The following is a 17,233-nucleotide window of genomic DNA, read 5'->3' as shown; positions in this document are numbered from 1 at the left end:
AATTAATGCATATCTTGGTGTCAGCGTGTCCATCACTTGACTGCGATGCATTTAAGTGGGCTTGTCAATTCTGTGAAGTGTAAATACAGACCCCCACCCATTCCCTGCTCCATGTGCTTGGCTTGTGTTTGACTGCATTAGGGCTCTGCTGGCACTTTGTCTCAAGGGCTTCCTGAGTCTGACAGTCCAGCTGTTTCTTTCTGTGGCTAAAGCGTTTAATTCACTCACAAATCCTTCATAAAAATGTATTTAACTTCAACAAACCTTTAACTATGCAATGTATTAACTACTTAAGATAGACCCTAAAAGTCTCCTTCCCATCCACAACTGCAACACTTTTAGTGCACCACAGATCCCTTGAAGTTGCGAGTGGTGCACCGTGGCTGCTTTCTGCATCAGGTCTTGCGATGCCCCTCGTTCTGTCAGGCTCCAGACCAGTGCTTCTCCCCACACTGTCAGCAGTGACATCCATGCATGCATTTTCTCTGGTTATATAAACGTCCCAAGTCCTGCATTCATTTTTGATTTGGTTGGATGGATGCATTGCAGCTTGCATCATGTATCATCAGACCAAATGCTCTTGTTTAGCCACACTCATTATCCATTGTGCTACCAGGCACTCGTTTTCATAGGAATTGTATTTTTCATACCATCGATGTAAAAGCATGTTATTTTCAGCATGTTTTTGAGTAATGGCAAGCTTAAACATAGACTACATAGATAGGATTATAAATAATATCTAATTTAAATAGTACATATACATACATATATATATATAATATTTAAAATATTTTGTAGTCCAGAATTAGGTTTAATCTGGGCCCATAAAACTAGCATACTGTCTTTTGATCTTTACGATATCTTTCCTTTGGTTCTGTCTTGTCTGGCACGGCCTGGATTTTAGCGGATACTCCTATTGAGGAGTTCACTCCGACCCCGGCGTTCCCTGCTTTGCAGTATCTGGAGTCTGTGGATGAGGGAGGGGTGGCATGGAAAGCTGGCTTGAGGACTGGAGACTTCCTCATCGAGGTAAGAACACGATTGGGTTTCCATAATCTTACGGTTTGTTTTGGAAAGCCTCATAAGCCATTGCTTGCTGAAGGGATGGAAAGGTCCCTGATCAGCTGGAAAGAGTGATGTCCGACCCATGCAGGGGACTTCATCTTGAGCTTGCTGCTGAATCATTCACACGTTAGTGCAAACAGGAGAATGTTTATGCACAGTCGGAGCTTGTGAATATGAGGAAAGGTCATGGTTACATCTTTAATGAGACAGAGTAGCTTAGAGACGCAGGAGATGAGCACTCTTGGAAAAAGCTGTGAACGCACAGAGGTCCGTCCTGTGCAGAAACTCAGTTTTCTGATGTCTCTGGAGCTCTTTGGTCTGGGTTGCATTTAAACGGCTAACCTTTGCATAGGCAGTCTAGCTTATCTTTTTTTAATTCTCACTTTTAATGAATGAGGGTGTAACCTTGACACTCTGAATTCATTTGAAAGTTGAAAATGTCAGGCCGGTAATCACCCATCATGACTCTTTGTAGAAGTTGGGCTTTGAATTTGATAGTTGTCTGAGAGTGATCTTGCATTTATTGGAGGTGGTAAATTTCTAATGCCTCTGAGGTACTTTGGATCTGTAACCTGTCAAGTCCGAAAAAGGAGCAAAGACAGCTAAGAAGTATCATGATGAGGGCTCACTCTGACCATTTCAGTTTTTAACCACCTTGTGCTTATTATCAGATTATACATTCCATTTTGGTTAGAGCAGTGAGATTATATTTTTGGTATGGCACTATATATTTGCTATCTGCAAAACTACCTATTTTCAGAATCGACTTGTCCTTAGCTTGTCTGAACAGTTGGCTTGTTGGTCATAAGCAAGCACAAAACTTCAATCAGGTTAGGTTTATTCTCAGAACATGTTCTTGTGATCAAAAATAGCAAGACTGAAGTGTGATAAAATGTCTCGTGGTGTGGACAAATCCTTCATAGTCATTTTTTTGATATGTGTGCTGTTGAATGCAGTGAATTTGTTGCAGAAGTGCTGCTTTGATGGCCGTAGGTGCTTTAGAGGAGTTGAATTTAAAGAAGCATGTGTTGGTGTGTTCAATTAGTGATTATATATATTCCTGTGATGTAAATCTGAAGTTTCAGCAGCCATTACTCCAGTCTTCAGTGTCATGTTCCTTAAAAAGTCATTTTCAAAATCAAAAATCATATGCTCATTTGCTGCTCAAAAAACATTTCTTATCATCAATGTTGAAAACAGTGGTGCTGCGTAAAGGAAAAGTTCACTCGAAAATGAAAAGTTTCAGAAAATGTACTTACTCTCAGTCCATCCAAGATGTAGCCTAGATGAGTTTGTTTCTTCATCGGAACAGATTTGGAGAAATTTAGCTTTACATTACTTACTCACTTATGGATCTTCTGCAGTGGATGGGTGCCGCAGAATGAGAGTCCAAACAGCTGTTAAAAATCTAGAAAAGTAGTCCACACAACTCTAGCCCATCTGTTAACAGCTTATGAAGTGAAAAGCTGTGTGTTTGTAAGAAACAAATTCATCAAGACCTTTTTAACTTTACATTGTTGTTTCCGGCTAAAATATGAGTCCTCTATCCTTAATACTGCTTCCTTTAGAGAAAAAGTTGTCTAGTCTGAAACAGGAGAGAAACATGCACATATTTACAAGCTAAAACAGTCCAGAACAGCTTTAAACAAATATATTGGTGAATTTTGATGTGAGAGGACAACGGGATGAACATTTTCTCTGGATGAAGCATTAATATGAATTCCGGAGTCATATTTTTGAACAGAAGTGACAATTTATAGTTAAAACACTGTAATGGTGAATCTATTTCTTACAAACATGCAGCTTTTTACTTAAGACATTAATTGATGTACTGGAGTGGTGTGGATTACTTGTGTATTATTGTGATGTTTTTAGCAGCTGTTGGTACTCTCATTCTGATGGCACCCATTCACTGCAGAGGATCCATTGGTGAGCAAGTAATGTAATGTTACATTTCTCCAAATCCTTCAGTGAAGAAACAGTCTGTTGTTTGGAGATTTGGAGAAATTGTCTCATCTACATGCTGAATGGTCTGATGGTGAGCAAATTTTCATTTTTCTTATTTGTGAAAACCATGATGCATTTTTTTCATAGAGCAACATTATTTGTAAGATGTCTTTACTGTCACTTTTAATCACTAGTCAAATGACTAGTAAACCCTCCTGCTCATCCCTATTATAAATATATAATGATGATGGAAGTTTATCTGCAAAACACCTGTCTTGGCCCCTCAGTTCTGGCTGAACTGACACTTCAGCGATGACTTACCACGAGACACGAAAAGCATTGGGAACGTTGTCCTCCTTTCTGCATCAGCAAAATAAGTTCATTTGCATGCAAAATTCAAGAGAACACTCACTTTGTGTTAAAGCACAGAGAGCAGATCCAAGATCTCAGCACCGCATGGAAGGGCAGAGAAGGGAAGAAAATGATTGGCTCTCATGAGTGGCGAAGATTTCATGAATTATTAGCTCCTTACAGTAATCCAAGAGTCTAAATGTAACTAAGCCAGAATGTTTCTATGATAGAGCAGTGGGAGCTGCATTTTGATTATGTAATTTTGCAGGAAGTTTAACGTACGTTCCTACAATGCTAATGACAGTTTTAATATCTAATAGGTTGCTGATGTACTGCAGTGCGACATGCTAAAACTATTTTCAATGCAATTTTGCTAATAATTTTTTTTTCAAGTGTATTGCGATATTAATTGAGATACTATGTGAAATATTTATACTTAAGATAAATTAATTAATCACAGTGCCAGATTATTTAAAACTAACTAGTGAAGGAGAAAGTGTGATTTTAGAAAACGGCAAAATATAAAGAAATAGTAGTTACTAGTTACAGCACCTAAAATATTAATATAAATGTATAGAAATCTTATGTAAGTTTTAATCTAGATTCATGATTTAAAAATTTGATAAGCTTCACTCAATGTCGTAATTTATAAAATATAAAACATAAGTGTATGCAAATGCAATATTGCACTCTAACCACTCTTAACCAGTCTGGCATAAAGTATTTGTATATGTAAAAAGCGTGTATATAAATTGTGTATATAAATTCATTCATCGTCTCTTCTCCCCAAATACCACGGAAACAATAAACACGTTTTAATCGTGCTCTATGATAGAGCAGTGGGAGCTGCATTTTGATTATGTAATTTTGCAGGAAGTTTAACGTACGTTCCTACAATGCTAATGACAGTTTTAATATCTAATAGGTTGCTGATGTACTGCAGTGCGACATGCTAAAATGTGCTGTTGAATGCAGTGAATTTGTTGCAGAAGTGCTGCTTTGATGGCCGTAGGTGCTTTAGAGGAGTTGAATTTAAAGAAGCATGTGTTGGTGTGTTCAATTAGTGATTATATATATTCCTGTGATGTAAATCTGAAGTTTCAGCAGCCATTACTCCAGTCTTCAGTGTCATGTTCCTTAAAAAGTCATTTTCAAAATCAAAAATCATATGCTCATTTGCTGCTCAAAAAACATTTCTTATCATCAATGTTGAAAACAGTGGTGCTGCGTAAAGGAAAAGTTCACTCGAAAATGAAAAGTTTCAGAAAATGTACTTACTCTCAGTCCATCCAAGATGTAGCCTAGATGAGTTTGTTTCTTCATCGGAACAGATTTGGAGAAATTTAGCTTTACATTACTTACTCACTTATGGATCTTCTGCAGTGGATGGGTGCCGCAGAATGAGAGTCCAAACAGCTGTTAAAAATCTAGAAAAGTAGTCCACACAACTCTAGCCCATCTGTTAACAGCTTATGAAGTGAAAAGCTGTGTGTTTGTAAGAAACAAATTCATCAAGACCTTTTTAACTTTACATTGTTGTTTCCGGCTAAAATATGAGTCCTCTATCCTTAATACTGCTTCCTTTAGAGAAAAAGTTGTCTAGTCTGAAACAGGAGAGAAACATGCACATATTTACAAGCTAAAACAGTCCAGAACAGCTTTAAACAAATATATTGGTGAATTTTGATGTGAGAGGACAACGGGATGAACATTTTCTCTGGATGAAGCATTAATATGAATTCCGGAGTCATATTTTTGAACAGAAGTGACAATTTATAGTTAAAACACTGTAATGGTGAATCTATTTCTTACAAACATGCAGCTTTTTACTTAAGACATTAATTGATGTACTGGAGTGGTGTGGATTACTTGTGTATTATTGTGATGTTTTTAGCAGCTGTTGGTACTCTCATTCTGATGGCACCCATTCACTGCAGAGGATCCATTGGTGAGCAAGTAATGTAATGTTACATTTCTCCAAATCCTTCAGTGAAGAAACAGTCTGTTGTTTGGAGATTTGGAGAAATTGTCTCATCTACATGCTGAATGGTCTGATGGTGAGCAAATTTTCATTTTTCTTATTTGTGAAAACCATGATGCATTTTTTTCATAGAGCAACATTATTTGTAAGATGTCTTTACTGTCACTTTTAATCACTAGTCAAATGACTAGTAAACCCTCCTGCTCATCCCTATTATAAATATATAATGATGATGGAAGTTTATCTGCAAAACACCTGTCTTGGCCCCTCAGTTCTGGCTGAACTGACACTTCAGCGATGACTTACCACGAGACACGAAAAGCATTGGGAACGTTGTCCTCCTTTCTGCATCAGCAAAATAAGTTCATTTGCATGCAAAATTCAAGAGAACACTCACTTTGTGTTAAAGCACAGAGAGCAGATCCAAGATCTCAGCACCGCATGGAAGGGCAGAGAAGGGAAGAAAATGATTGGCTCTCATGAGTGGCGAAGATTTCATGAATTATTAGCTCCTTACAGTAATCCAAGAGTCTAAATGTAACTAAGCCAGAATGTTTCTATGATAGAGCAGTGGGAGCTGCATTTTGATTATGTAATTTTGCAGGAAGTTTAACGTACGTTCCTACAATGCTAATGACAGTTTTAATATCTAATAGGTTGCTGATGTACTGCAGTGCGACATGCTAAAACTATTTTCAATGCAATTTTGCTAATAATTTTTTTTTCAAGAGTATATTAATTGAGATACTATGTGAAATATTTATACTTAAGATAAATTAATTCATCACAGTGCCAGATTATTTAAAACTAACTAGTGAAGGAGAAAGTGTGATTTTAGAAAACGGCAAAATATAAAGAAATAGTAGTTACTAGTTACAGCACCTAAAATATTAATATAAATGTATAGAAATCTTATGTAAGTTTTAATCTAGATTCATGATTTAAAAATTTGATAAGCTTCACTCAATGTCGTAATTTATAAAATATAAAACATAAGTGTATGCAAATGCAATATTGCACTCTAACCACTCTTAACCAGTCTGGCATAAAGTATTTGTATATGTAAAAAGCGTGTATATAAATTGTGTATATAAATTCATTCATCGTCTCTTCTCCCCAAATACCACGGAAACAATAAACACGTTTTAATCGTGCTCTATGATAGAGCAGTGGGAGCTGCATTTTGATTATGTAATTTTGCAGGAAGTTTAACGTACGTTCCTACAATGCTAATGACAGTTTTAATATCTAATAGGTTGCTGATGTACTGCAGTGCGACATGCTAAAACTATTTTCAATGCAATTTTGCTAATAATTTTTTTTTCAAGTGTATATTAATTTATGTGAAATGTGAAATATTTATACTTAAGATAAATTAATTCATCACAGTGCCAGATTATTTAAAACTAAAGGAGAAAGTAGAAAGTGTGATTTTAGAAAACGGCAAAATATAAAGAAATAGTAGTTACTAGTTACAGCACCTGAAATATTAATATAAATGTATAGAAATCTTATGTAAGTTTTAATCTAGATTCATGATTTAAAAATTTGATAAGCTTCACTCAATGTCGTAATTTATAAAATATAAAACATAAGTGTATGCAAATGCAATATTGCACTCTAACCACTCTTAACCAGTCTGGCATAAAGTATTTGTATATGTAAAAAGCGTGTATATAAATTGTGTATATAAATTCATTCATCGTCTCTTCTCCCCAAATACCACGGAAACAATAAACACGTTTTAATCGTGCTCTATGATAGAGCAGTGGGAGCTGCATTTTGATTATGTAATTTTGCAGGAAGTTTAACGTACGTTCCTACAATGCTAATGACAGTTTTAATATCTAATAGGTTGCTGATGTACTGCAGTGCGACATGCTAAAACTATTTTCAATGCAATTTTGCTAATAATTTTTTTTTCAAGTGTATATTAATTGAGATACTATGTGAAATATTTATACTTAAGATAAATTAATTCATCACAGTGCCAGATTATTTAAAACTAACTAGTGAAGGAGAAAGTGTGATTTTAGAAAACGGCAAAATATAAAGAAATAGTAGTTACTAGTTACAGCACCTGAAATATTAATATAAATGTATAGAAATCTTATGTAAGTTTTAATCTAGATTCATGATTTAAAAATTTGATAAGCTTCACTCAATGTCGTAATTTATAAAATATAAAACATAAGTGTATGCAAATGCAATATTGCACTCTAACCACTCTTAACCAGTCTGGCATAAAGTATTTGTATATGTAAAAAGCGTGTATATAAATTGTGTATATAAATTCATTCATCGTCTCTTCTCCCCAAATACCACGGAAACAATAAACACGTTTTAATCGTCCAGTCGATGATATTGACCGTCAGTCCTTCAGGAGCCAAGCAAGCTTCACTACCCACATCAGGTTGAGACGCTGCTGTTTTGCTCTCTCACACTTTGGTGTATGGATGTGTCAGGTCCCAGGGACAATCTAGCCTTCTGGACAAAGCAAGGCGAAGCTCTCACAGAGAACTTGACCTGGTTTTGCTTTACGTTAATGACGAAAGCTTGCAGTAAATTTGGTAGGGATGTAAATATCTATTTTTTAAAAAAGCATATTTGTTTTACCTTCTGTGAACTGCACCAGAGGTTGAATTGCAGATTCTCACTCCTACATTTCCTGGAGCTTTTGAGAGTCAATGAATTAATCTTATTGCCTATAAGAAACTCTTAAGAAATGGTGTCGCATATGAAGGGTGTTATGATCAACCAGGAAGCTACAAAATAGAATGATGGATTTACTGAAAATACATCTACACCCACTTGCCCTTGGTGTGTGGGCACGAGTATCTCTCTTTCTCTTTACTCTCATCTGATCGCATTTGTGCATCTTACTTACCTTTCTTTTCTGTATATAAGAGGTAATACTAGGGCTGGGTGATATGAAAAATGTTACTGTCTTGATCAAATTTTTTCATATCAGTCGATATCGATAATTATCATGATACATTTCAAATTTTTATTTCTTTCATGTTTAAGGGCAGATTTTTGCTCCTAAGTGAAAGTTGTAGAAACCAGACTGTTAATTGTAATTTTAAACTACTCTTTATGGTCAGAACGTGACAAACACTTCACATTTTTTCTTTATTCTTTACACTTTCCCAGTCACTTACACTTTTTCCTGCATGTTCTAATGAGTGATATTGTTTCAATCTTCAGCACAGTTTGCAGTGCAGGCTGCAATATTAATAATATAAATGTTTATGTCTCCTAGAAATGCACATTTGACAGCAGCTTGAGTTGACAGTAGTAGTAGCTTGAGTCTAAATGCAATTATCTAAATACATTTAGTATAAATGCACAAACTCTATATTCTATTACTCCTTTAATAAATTAAATACATGTCTATATCAATAATATAATAAAATTCGATATGAATATCCCACATTTCTGCCACAGTAGCATGGTGCAGTTAGTAAATCCATGGTAAATGATGTGATTTGTATATTGAAATATCTTCTGACTCTATCGTTGCGCACATTGTTTCTCCTGTTTGTCAGCGCTGTTTCATCCAGCTTTAAACTAGTTTAAATCACAGAGTAATTTGTGTTCTTTGCTGAATTCAAGCGCTTTACACTGGATCTCACAGCGCTGTTTAGTGTCATGTGACCGAGACTTATCAGCAAGTAAACGTATCCGCTCTAGTGAGCTCGCGCTGTGCTGCCGTTTGAACTTTCAGCCAAGCGGACAAACGGTCAGTGTGGCGCGGTTCAAATGAGTAGCGCTGTTTCGTTCCACTTTTGGCACATAAACATTATATCGAACTGTTGATACCGTTTTATCCAAGAAAACTATATCGCGATAATTATCATTATCGTTTTATCGCTCAGCCCTAGGTAATAGTGTATCTCAGGGCATGAGTTATCAATTCCATAAAATAATCAGTTTTTACTGACCTATAATGCATTTGCAGGGCTCACCAATTTCTGTTAAAAAAAAAAGTTGTGCATGCTGTTAGAAAATATAATCGTAAAGCCATGTTTGAGTGAACATTTTTAATAATTATATCAGGCTATTTCATGAATTTAGGAGGTGCATTGCGTAACATCTAAACTGACACAAAAATCATATGCTGATTTAAAACTATTTTAGTGGTTTAAACAAGTATTTTTGGTTCTTGTAAATATCTTGCACTGTCACAAACGTCATGAAAATATGTAATTGTGGTTATGTAGCTCAAAAAATTGCTAACGTTAAGTGTGATGGCTGGTTGATGTGTTTGTTGACGGTTGGACATCTCTCTCGTCTTTAATGCTTTCTCTCCAGAATGTTCTGTGTGCACAGAGAGAACCAGCAGGGAGGAAGTCTGTGGACTGTAGGAGATGCCTGCGAGCGTCCACATGGCCTAATAACCGTACAACCTGTCACCGAAACCTGCTCCTCACGCACTGCGAACCAAGTATAGCGCAGTACATAGCTTTTGCTCTGTCACACTAAATGTAAAAGTTACCGGCCGGAACATTGCGCGATTTCCATTTTTAAGCATCACAAAATAGATCTTCCTATTTTTAATATTTCCAGAATAACGGAATCCAGTGATGCTACTGACCTTCCTCTTGCGTGTATGTGATGGTCCAGGTCTCATGTTGTAACACAGAGCAACGGTTGCCCAGCAACGGCACCAGCATTGTGTCTAAGCGCAGTGATGAAAGCGAGGTAGCGGTTTGAGGTTGTTTTTTTTCTTCATTGGAGTGCAGCACTGGGCCGCGTGTAAACATTTCTTTTCCTGTATTGATATAAAAATACACCTTCATAATGGATTCCAATACCTGAGTGCTTGGATTTCAGGGGCGAATGACTCTATTACATGGTAGAAATTAGCTCTCATGGTTGTTTAGGCATGCATGTAACTGCAATATGCTATATGATGGTTTCCTCCCGAGAGGCTGGCTTTCTCCATTTCGACTCTCTAAGCCTGGTTTAGGGGTTTCTACACTGTGAGATGATCTTTTGGCTTGTTGGTGCTCACAGGACTGATTTCTGCAGTGACAATGCAGTTGTTCTTTAAGCAAAGCAATGTGGCAGTTTCAGTTATGCAATGGGATGGTAATACCATGGTGCTTTTACACTACTGTTCTTTTTCTTTTAAAGAAATCAATACTGTTATTCAGCAAGGATGCATTAAGTTAATCAGTAGTGACAGCAAGATAATTACAATATTATATTTCGAATAAATTCTGTTCTTTTGAACCTTGTATTGATCACTGCTAAAAAATGTATGGTTTCCACAAATATTTGAAGGAGCACAACTGTTTTCACTGTTTTTAATAATAATAAATGTTTCTTGAGCAGCAAATCAGCATATTAGAATGATTTCCGAAGGATCGTATACAATTTAATGGCTGCTGAAAATTCTGCTTTGCCATCACATAAAATGCATAAAAAACAGTTATTTTAAATTGTAATAATATTTCACAATATTACTGTATTGTTGATCAAATAAATGCAGCCTTGGTGATCATAAGAAACCTCTTTGAAAAACATTAAAAATCTTACCGACCTCATTCTTGTAAAATTGTTATGAATGCAGCTGTTATGACATCATATTAATTAATACATTAAATAAATATGTCAAATATTTGTACTTTTAATATTAATTTTTCATTTTTTTAAAAGATATATATTTTTGCCTTTATTGTTATAGGACTCATGTAGATGAGACAGGAAATTAAGTGGGGGAGAGAGAGGGGCCGGGGTCGGGAAAGGTCCTTTAGCTGGGATTGAAACTCGGGACGCCCTCAGCGCAATGGCGCTTCATGTCTGCATGTTGCGGCTATCGGCACTGACCATTTGTCATTTTTTAACAGTAAAAATGAACTAGTGAAAGCAAATATGGCCAATGTGCTTATGGTCAAACTTACCTTAATAAGAATTTTAATGTGATTTGTATTATTTGATTTAAGAAATACTGTGGCATTAAAGGGTCATATTATGTTGCTAAAAACATTATTTTGTGTATTTGGTGTAATGAAATGAGACTTTAGTCTTTGCAACTTTACAGATCTTCTTTATGCACCAAGAGCTTGTAACACTTCAAAGAGAAAGGAAAAATTTAAATCGCATCATATGACCCCTTTAACATCATTATGGTGTCCATAAATATGGTATCTGGTGAAACTGGCATTTGTTTAGTAAGGCTTGCACTAGGGATATTAAAAAAGCTTAAATGCATCAGGCATCCATCTACTTCCTGTGTGGACAAGTTCTATGCAGTGTAACTCAGTTATATTTCCCTCAGTTATTTGCAGGAGTTTTACATTTTAAGTAATTATGTTATGCAACTTAATACAAGCTGTATATAATTATTTTTTTTATCTGTGTCCGGACATAGCCAGTGACCAGAAATGCAGTTTAGACATCCACTTTATCTTTAATGGAAATTCTATAGTCTCAGTGAGTCTTTCACACTATCTTGTGTTTAATCTCCTCTATAGAGGACTTGGCCACAGAGGTCTTATCATACAACCTTTCTTTAAGTACAGGCCAGGCCAAGCCGATAGCTGTGCTGCTATCGTAGAGCAATGCAGACAGGAAAATGGATGAGGCTTAAGTGCGTGTGTGAGTGAGTGTGAAGAGTACAGATCCCCTGTACTCTTCATAATTATCCCCACTCAAGACAAAAGAGCGCCCTCCTTTCCGGAAAGTATCAGGAAGAGGGAGATTTCATTTGAAGGGATAGAGTTTTATCTGGGCTGGATGATTGCCCTCTGACAACCTTCTGTAAATCTCTAAATCAGGCCAGAAGTGCTGTGATTGCAAGCTCTCTAGGCCGCATTAGAGAGTGTATGTTGACGTTGGGTCATGCTTGGTAATGATAGTGGATTTGACTTGGGGATTAAGAGATGGGAGCCATGTGAATTCATTGAGTTGTATGTTTTTTTTTTTCAAGGATGTGTGACTATTTTTTTTTTTTTTTTAATTATCAGCATGGGCCTGGTTAGGCCGATTTTTGGAGCACATAATGCCAGGGCTTATTTTTTCCAATCCAAACAGTAGGTTTATATTTATTTATTTATTTTTATGCCAGCTTACAAAAGTATTAAACGGTTATGCATATTTTTCATCTGTACAGACGCCTGATGCCTTTTTTTTTTTTGATTGAAGCATATAATATTTTCTATCAGAATTTTTTTTTAATTTAATTAAAAAGTGTTTATATATATATCAGATATGATCATGTAGATATCTAATCATTTTTTATTCTGTTTTTGTTTATATGCATGTTATAAATATTAGTGCATGCTTTAATTTAAAATTTAAATGTAATTTTCCACTCATGAGACACAAGCGGTCTCAAATTTCCTGATGTTTCTGGATTATTAAGGTGTGATATTAGACACATAACTAGACCTTGCCAGATGATATGCACATGTTTGCACACCTTTTTTATTTCTTTCTTGGCCTTTTGATACAGCAGACAGGAAAGTAGACAAGACAGGGGGTTTGGATTGGGACGAAACATATGCCAAGCTCAAACCTAAGTCCCTTTAGGCTAAGTTTGGGCCGAATTGCATTATTTTCAAAACTTGCTTCAAAAAACCTCATAAATAATGTTTTCCAGGCTTATTGTATAATATATAACATTAGTTTAGATGTTTTTGTGCTGGTCTGTGGATGAATGGTTCCGTTTTTTTATGGTCTAAATAAAATAGTAAAAGTCTTCCCTTGTCCATGTATCCTCACTGTTCTGTTACTACTAGTTAGTGTCTTAAGTCTATGTGGAGATACCTGGAGGGGGTCTCCTAGTGTCACAGAGTGGCATTATGTAACCACAAGGGTGAACTTGGATAGACTGTTACATAATCGCTTATTGAGCAAGTATATATATGAGTGTGTGTGTGTGTGTGTGTGTGTGTGTGTGTGTGCAGTACACATCTTTATTCTTCTGGAAGTGACCAGATGTGACACAAAATCATTCTTTATGAAATATGGAGGTCCCTGTAGATTCTCTGTCACAGACACACACTCTCAAGTTGGATGAACAGCACGTGAACACACACACACAGAGAGAGACAATCTCTAAGGTCCTTGAATAGAACAGCAAGCATAAATTGTGTGATGCATCTGGGTACTGCAGAGAAGCAATGAAATTCATTTGGTTTATGAGTTTTTTATTTTATTTTATTTTACTTTTTTATGCATGTGCATTGAGACAATGTGACCAGAACGACCCTGAGCTGAACTGATATGATTAGCCAAATGGAAGGCTTATCGTTTTATGGTTTATTTTCTGTGCTGACTCTGTGTGCAGAGGATAATCGCCTGCTAATTTCATCAGATTTTAATCAAGTGTGGGCTGCTCACCACGTCACACACATCCATCAGTCAAGATCTGTATGTGTGTGTTGTGTATTTATGTCTGTTATTGTGCTGTGAAATCACAAACGGTTATAATCAATGATAATTTTACAATTGCAAATCGCTGTTTGGTGTGTTTAGATGTGTATGTACAACAACCTCCTAAAATCCAGTTTTGCATCCAAAGCTGTCTTTAACCTGATTTCGGTTTCGTGACACACAGAGACTCAGATCAACGTGGTTAACTCTTAATGGAATAGTTCACCTGAAAATTAATAAACTGTATTTTTTCCCCCATGTAATACAAAATAGATATTTTAAAGAATATACACAGGTACGTTCCTTCATAATAAAAGCATATCCTATATAGAATAAATATGTTTACACATGTAACTATGACTAATATAAACAATTAAGTTTATAAATGAATGTCTACTTTTTCTCTGCTCCTTTAATTGGCAAAATTATATATGGTGACAATGAGTTCACTCAGTTCCTTCAGCAATTTGGACATTTCAAAGTGTTTATCCATCTGTTACTAATTTTCCAGTTTTATGTATATTTATCTCACTCCACCTGTTGTGTTATCCATAAGCATGCTTATGATACTTAACCAAATTGATCTTAAAGGTTACAGCTGATAATGATTCATTACTCCTTTATGATTTTTTTTATGTTAAGTGTTTTTGTACAAATTGTGTTACTCTGTTTGTAAATCCACTCAGATTTGTCAGTTTAATAATATGGTTTAAAAACACATCATTATACAGTAGGGCTGTGCAATATATCGAAATTATCGAAATATCGCAAATGTACATATCGCAATATGCATATCGCTACAGCTTGCAATATTTGGGGCCATGAACAAAAGACAGAGAAAATCACTCACTGCTCTTACCTAAATAACTTTTGTAGCTTAAATAAGAATCAGTGCATATTGAATTCATTGAGTAAATACTAAGCAGTGTTGTATTTTTCCTTTTTATTATTCAGTTCCTAAACTCATGTTAAAATGATTACACTAATGTTAAAATGACATTTTTATGTAATGCTAGAGTAAAACACTACCGTTCACTTTCAGAAGTTGTTGTAGGGGTGCTTTCTTCTCACAAAAAGTGAAACATGTATGCTAGTTATATTGGAATCAGAATCAGAATGAGCTTTATTCACCACTTAAGTGTGCGCAAACACAAGGAATTTGTTGTGGTTTTACAGGAGCTCTTGATACATACAAATAACCATATATATATGACACAAGATAGTTATAGAAGTTCACAGAACTGACTCAGCAACAGTTTCATCTGAGCATGTGGCACTTTAAGCATTATCTTATCGAATATCGCATTATTTAATGAGATATCGCATATCGCATTTTTCTTCAATATCGCACAGCCCTATTATACAGTATATGCATCTCAAATAAAAAATACTGCATTTTTTGCTTTGTTTTTTTTAAGGTAGCTCAGTGTTCTTCACCTGCTCAGATGAACCATTTTAAAAATTTCTACTTTTGTTTTCCACAGAAAAAAGTCAGGTTTAAAAGTTCTTGATTGGCATCTATCGTCACTGAAAACATTTAACATTCATAGAACCTTTCTAAAACCACAAAAGATTCTTTGTAGTGAAAAACATTCTGTAGATTATTAAAATGTATTTCACTTTAAAAAAGTGGTTCTTTTCATCAAAAGGTTATTTGAGGAACCTAAAATGGATCTTCTATGGCATTCCTGCTAACCTTTTGGAACCTTTATTTTAAGAGTGTACATGAGGGTGAATAAATGATAACAGAATTTGCATTATTTATTCACCTTCATGTTGCTCTCAACCTGTATAACTGCAATGATAACTCATAGTGACCACAGGCTGTCAAGGACAAAGTAGTCCGAGTAGTCAGAGATGACACCATAGGCTCCCTTTTGTTAGTCTGTGGTCAGGTCACTGCTAACAAACCTGCAAGATGTTTCTTCAAAATTATCCTTTTGTATCTTAAGGAAAAATTAGTATGTATTTTTGGAAGAACATGAGGGTGAGTAATGAATGACTGATTATTCCATGTCCTGATATCTAAAACAACACAAAATCAGGTTCCTGTGCTGACGGCTCAGCTTGGTTGGATTTGGCTCGGTTCCAGCATAATGAGATTATCAAGATGAAGTGGCCATGCTGAGATTGTGCTGTTTTGTGAGCTTTATCTACATCTGGTCCCAGCACTTCCTAAATGAGCCCAAATCTTATTACCAGTGTGTGACATGCCGAGAGACTGGAGGTCAGTGAGAATGCTGGGAAATTTGTGCCCACCCCCTTCCTCCAGCACTGCAAAAATCTGCACTGCCATGAGTTGCAATTACAGCTCATGATTCACAGAGCTTTCTCTCTCTCTCTCCTTCTCAATCTCTCTAAATTTACATCATCTGTCATAAGGTCAAGCTCGAAGATGTAATGCAGAGTTATTTTGTCTTCTGGAATGCGCAGTATGAAAATCCACAATAGCGAGAGATGTTGAAAAGGTAACGGTGATTGACGTTAAAGGCTGTTACTTTTTTTAACTGACCTGGCTTTCCAAGTGGGGCTTTCACTCCTGGTCCCACATTGATTTCGGATTGCTTTCTAACTTCAGCTAATTTTATTTAATTGGAACGAATGGCAATCTCTCTCTCATACAATCACATACGTAGTCCCTTGCTCTCATCACACTCGCAGCATTTATGAATCACACAAACATACACGAAGGAATAAAAGGAGCAGCTCAGCTCTCTTCGTCATGAAGACGACTTCGGCTCCTCGGCTGTTTCCTAGGTTACCCAAGCTTATTCACGTAACCTTTTATTCGGTAAAAGGCATACTCTAAAATCTCTCCAAACCTGTCTATCTCATTTTCTCTCTGCTGATCTGTTTCATAGTGCCTGTGTTTATCGTTTTGCTTGAGAAATGCCACAGGAGCAGGGGTGTCTCTAATTTGCCTGCAGTGCCTTTTATTTGACGATTTGTATCGTGAGAATATCAACATCTTATCATAGTCATTAGTGCTGCTTGCTAAGGCAGCTATCACTATTACTGTTTCTTATAATTTAGGATGAGTTTGATAGGGAATGACAATTGTGATTATGTCAAATCGTGTGGCATGTTATTGTTAGGTGTAGTACTACTTTTCTACGCATACTGCTGAATTTTCGACTCGGGTCAGTAATCTACCACCTAGCAACCACCCAGAACACCCTAGCAACCATTCTGAACACCATAGCAATGACTTTGCATCCACCCACAACATCCTGATGTGAGTCTTGCACGAGCAAGCGCTGCTCAGTTTTCTTCTGACAATTAAAAGTGCTCATATTATGGGTAATGAAAGGTTCATATTAGTGCTGTCAAACAATTAATCGCAATTAATCGCATCCATAATAAAAGTTTTATTTTACTGTATATATGTTTGTGTACTGTGTATATTTATTATTTATATATAAAAGCACACACATACAGTATATATTTTGAAAAATACATAATACATGCATGTGTTTGCATTTATATATACATAATAACTATACA

The 17,233-nt window shown here is 35.9% G+C and overlaps 1 protein-coding gene across 1 annotated transcript in view; it reads left to right on the top strand.

The window, feature by feature from the left end:
* LOC107667811 (SH3 and multiple ankyrin repeat domains protein 2-like) overlaps positions 1–17,233 on the top strand; it is a 44,365-nt gene that overhangs the window by 11,698 nt on the left and 15,434 nt on the right. The window contains exon 5 of the mRNA XM_016459525.1: positions 905–1,029. Within this exon, the coding sequence (XP_016315011.1) occupies positions 905–1,029 (125 nt within the window). The remainder of the gene's footprint in view (positions 1–904; positions 1,030–17,233) is intronic.

Source organism: Sinocyclocheilus anshuiensis, unplaced genomic scaffold (genome assembly GCF_001515605.1).
Source record: "Sinocyclocheilus anshuiensis isolate Anshui unplaced genomic scaffold, SAMN03320099.WGS_v1.1 scaffold2661, whole genome shotgun sequence".
In the NCBI taxonomy this organism is placed as follows: Eukaryota; Metazoa; Chordata; class Actinopteri; order Cypriniformes; family Cyprinidae; genus Sinocyclocheilus; species Sinocyclocheilus anshuiensis.
This window is presented reverse-complemented; position numbering and strand designations above follow the sequence as displayed.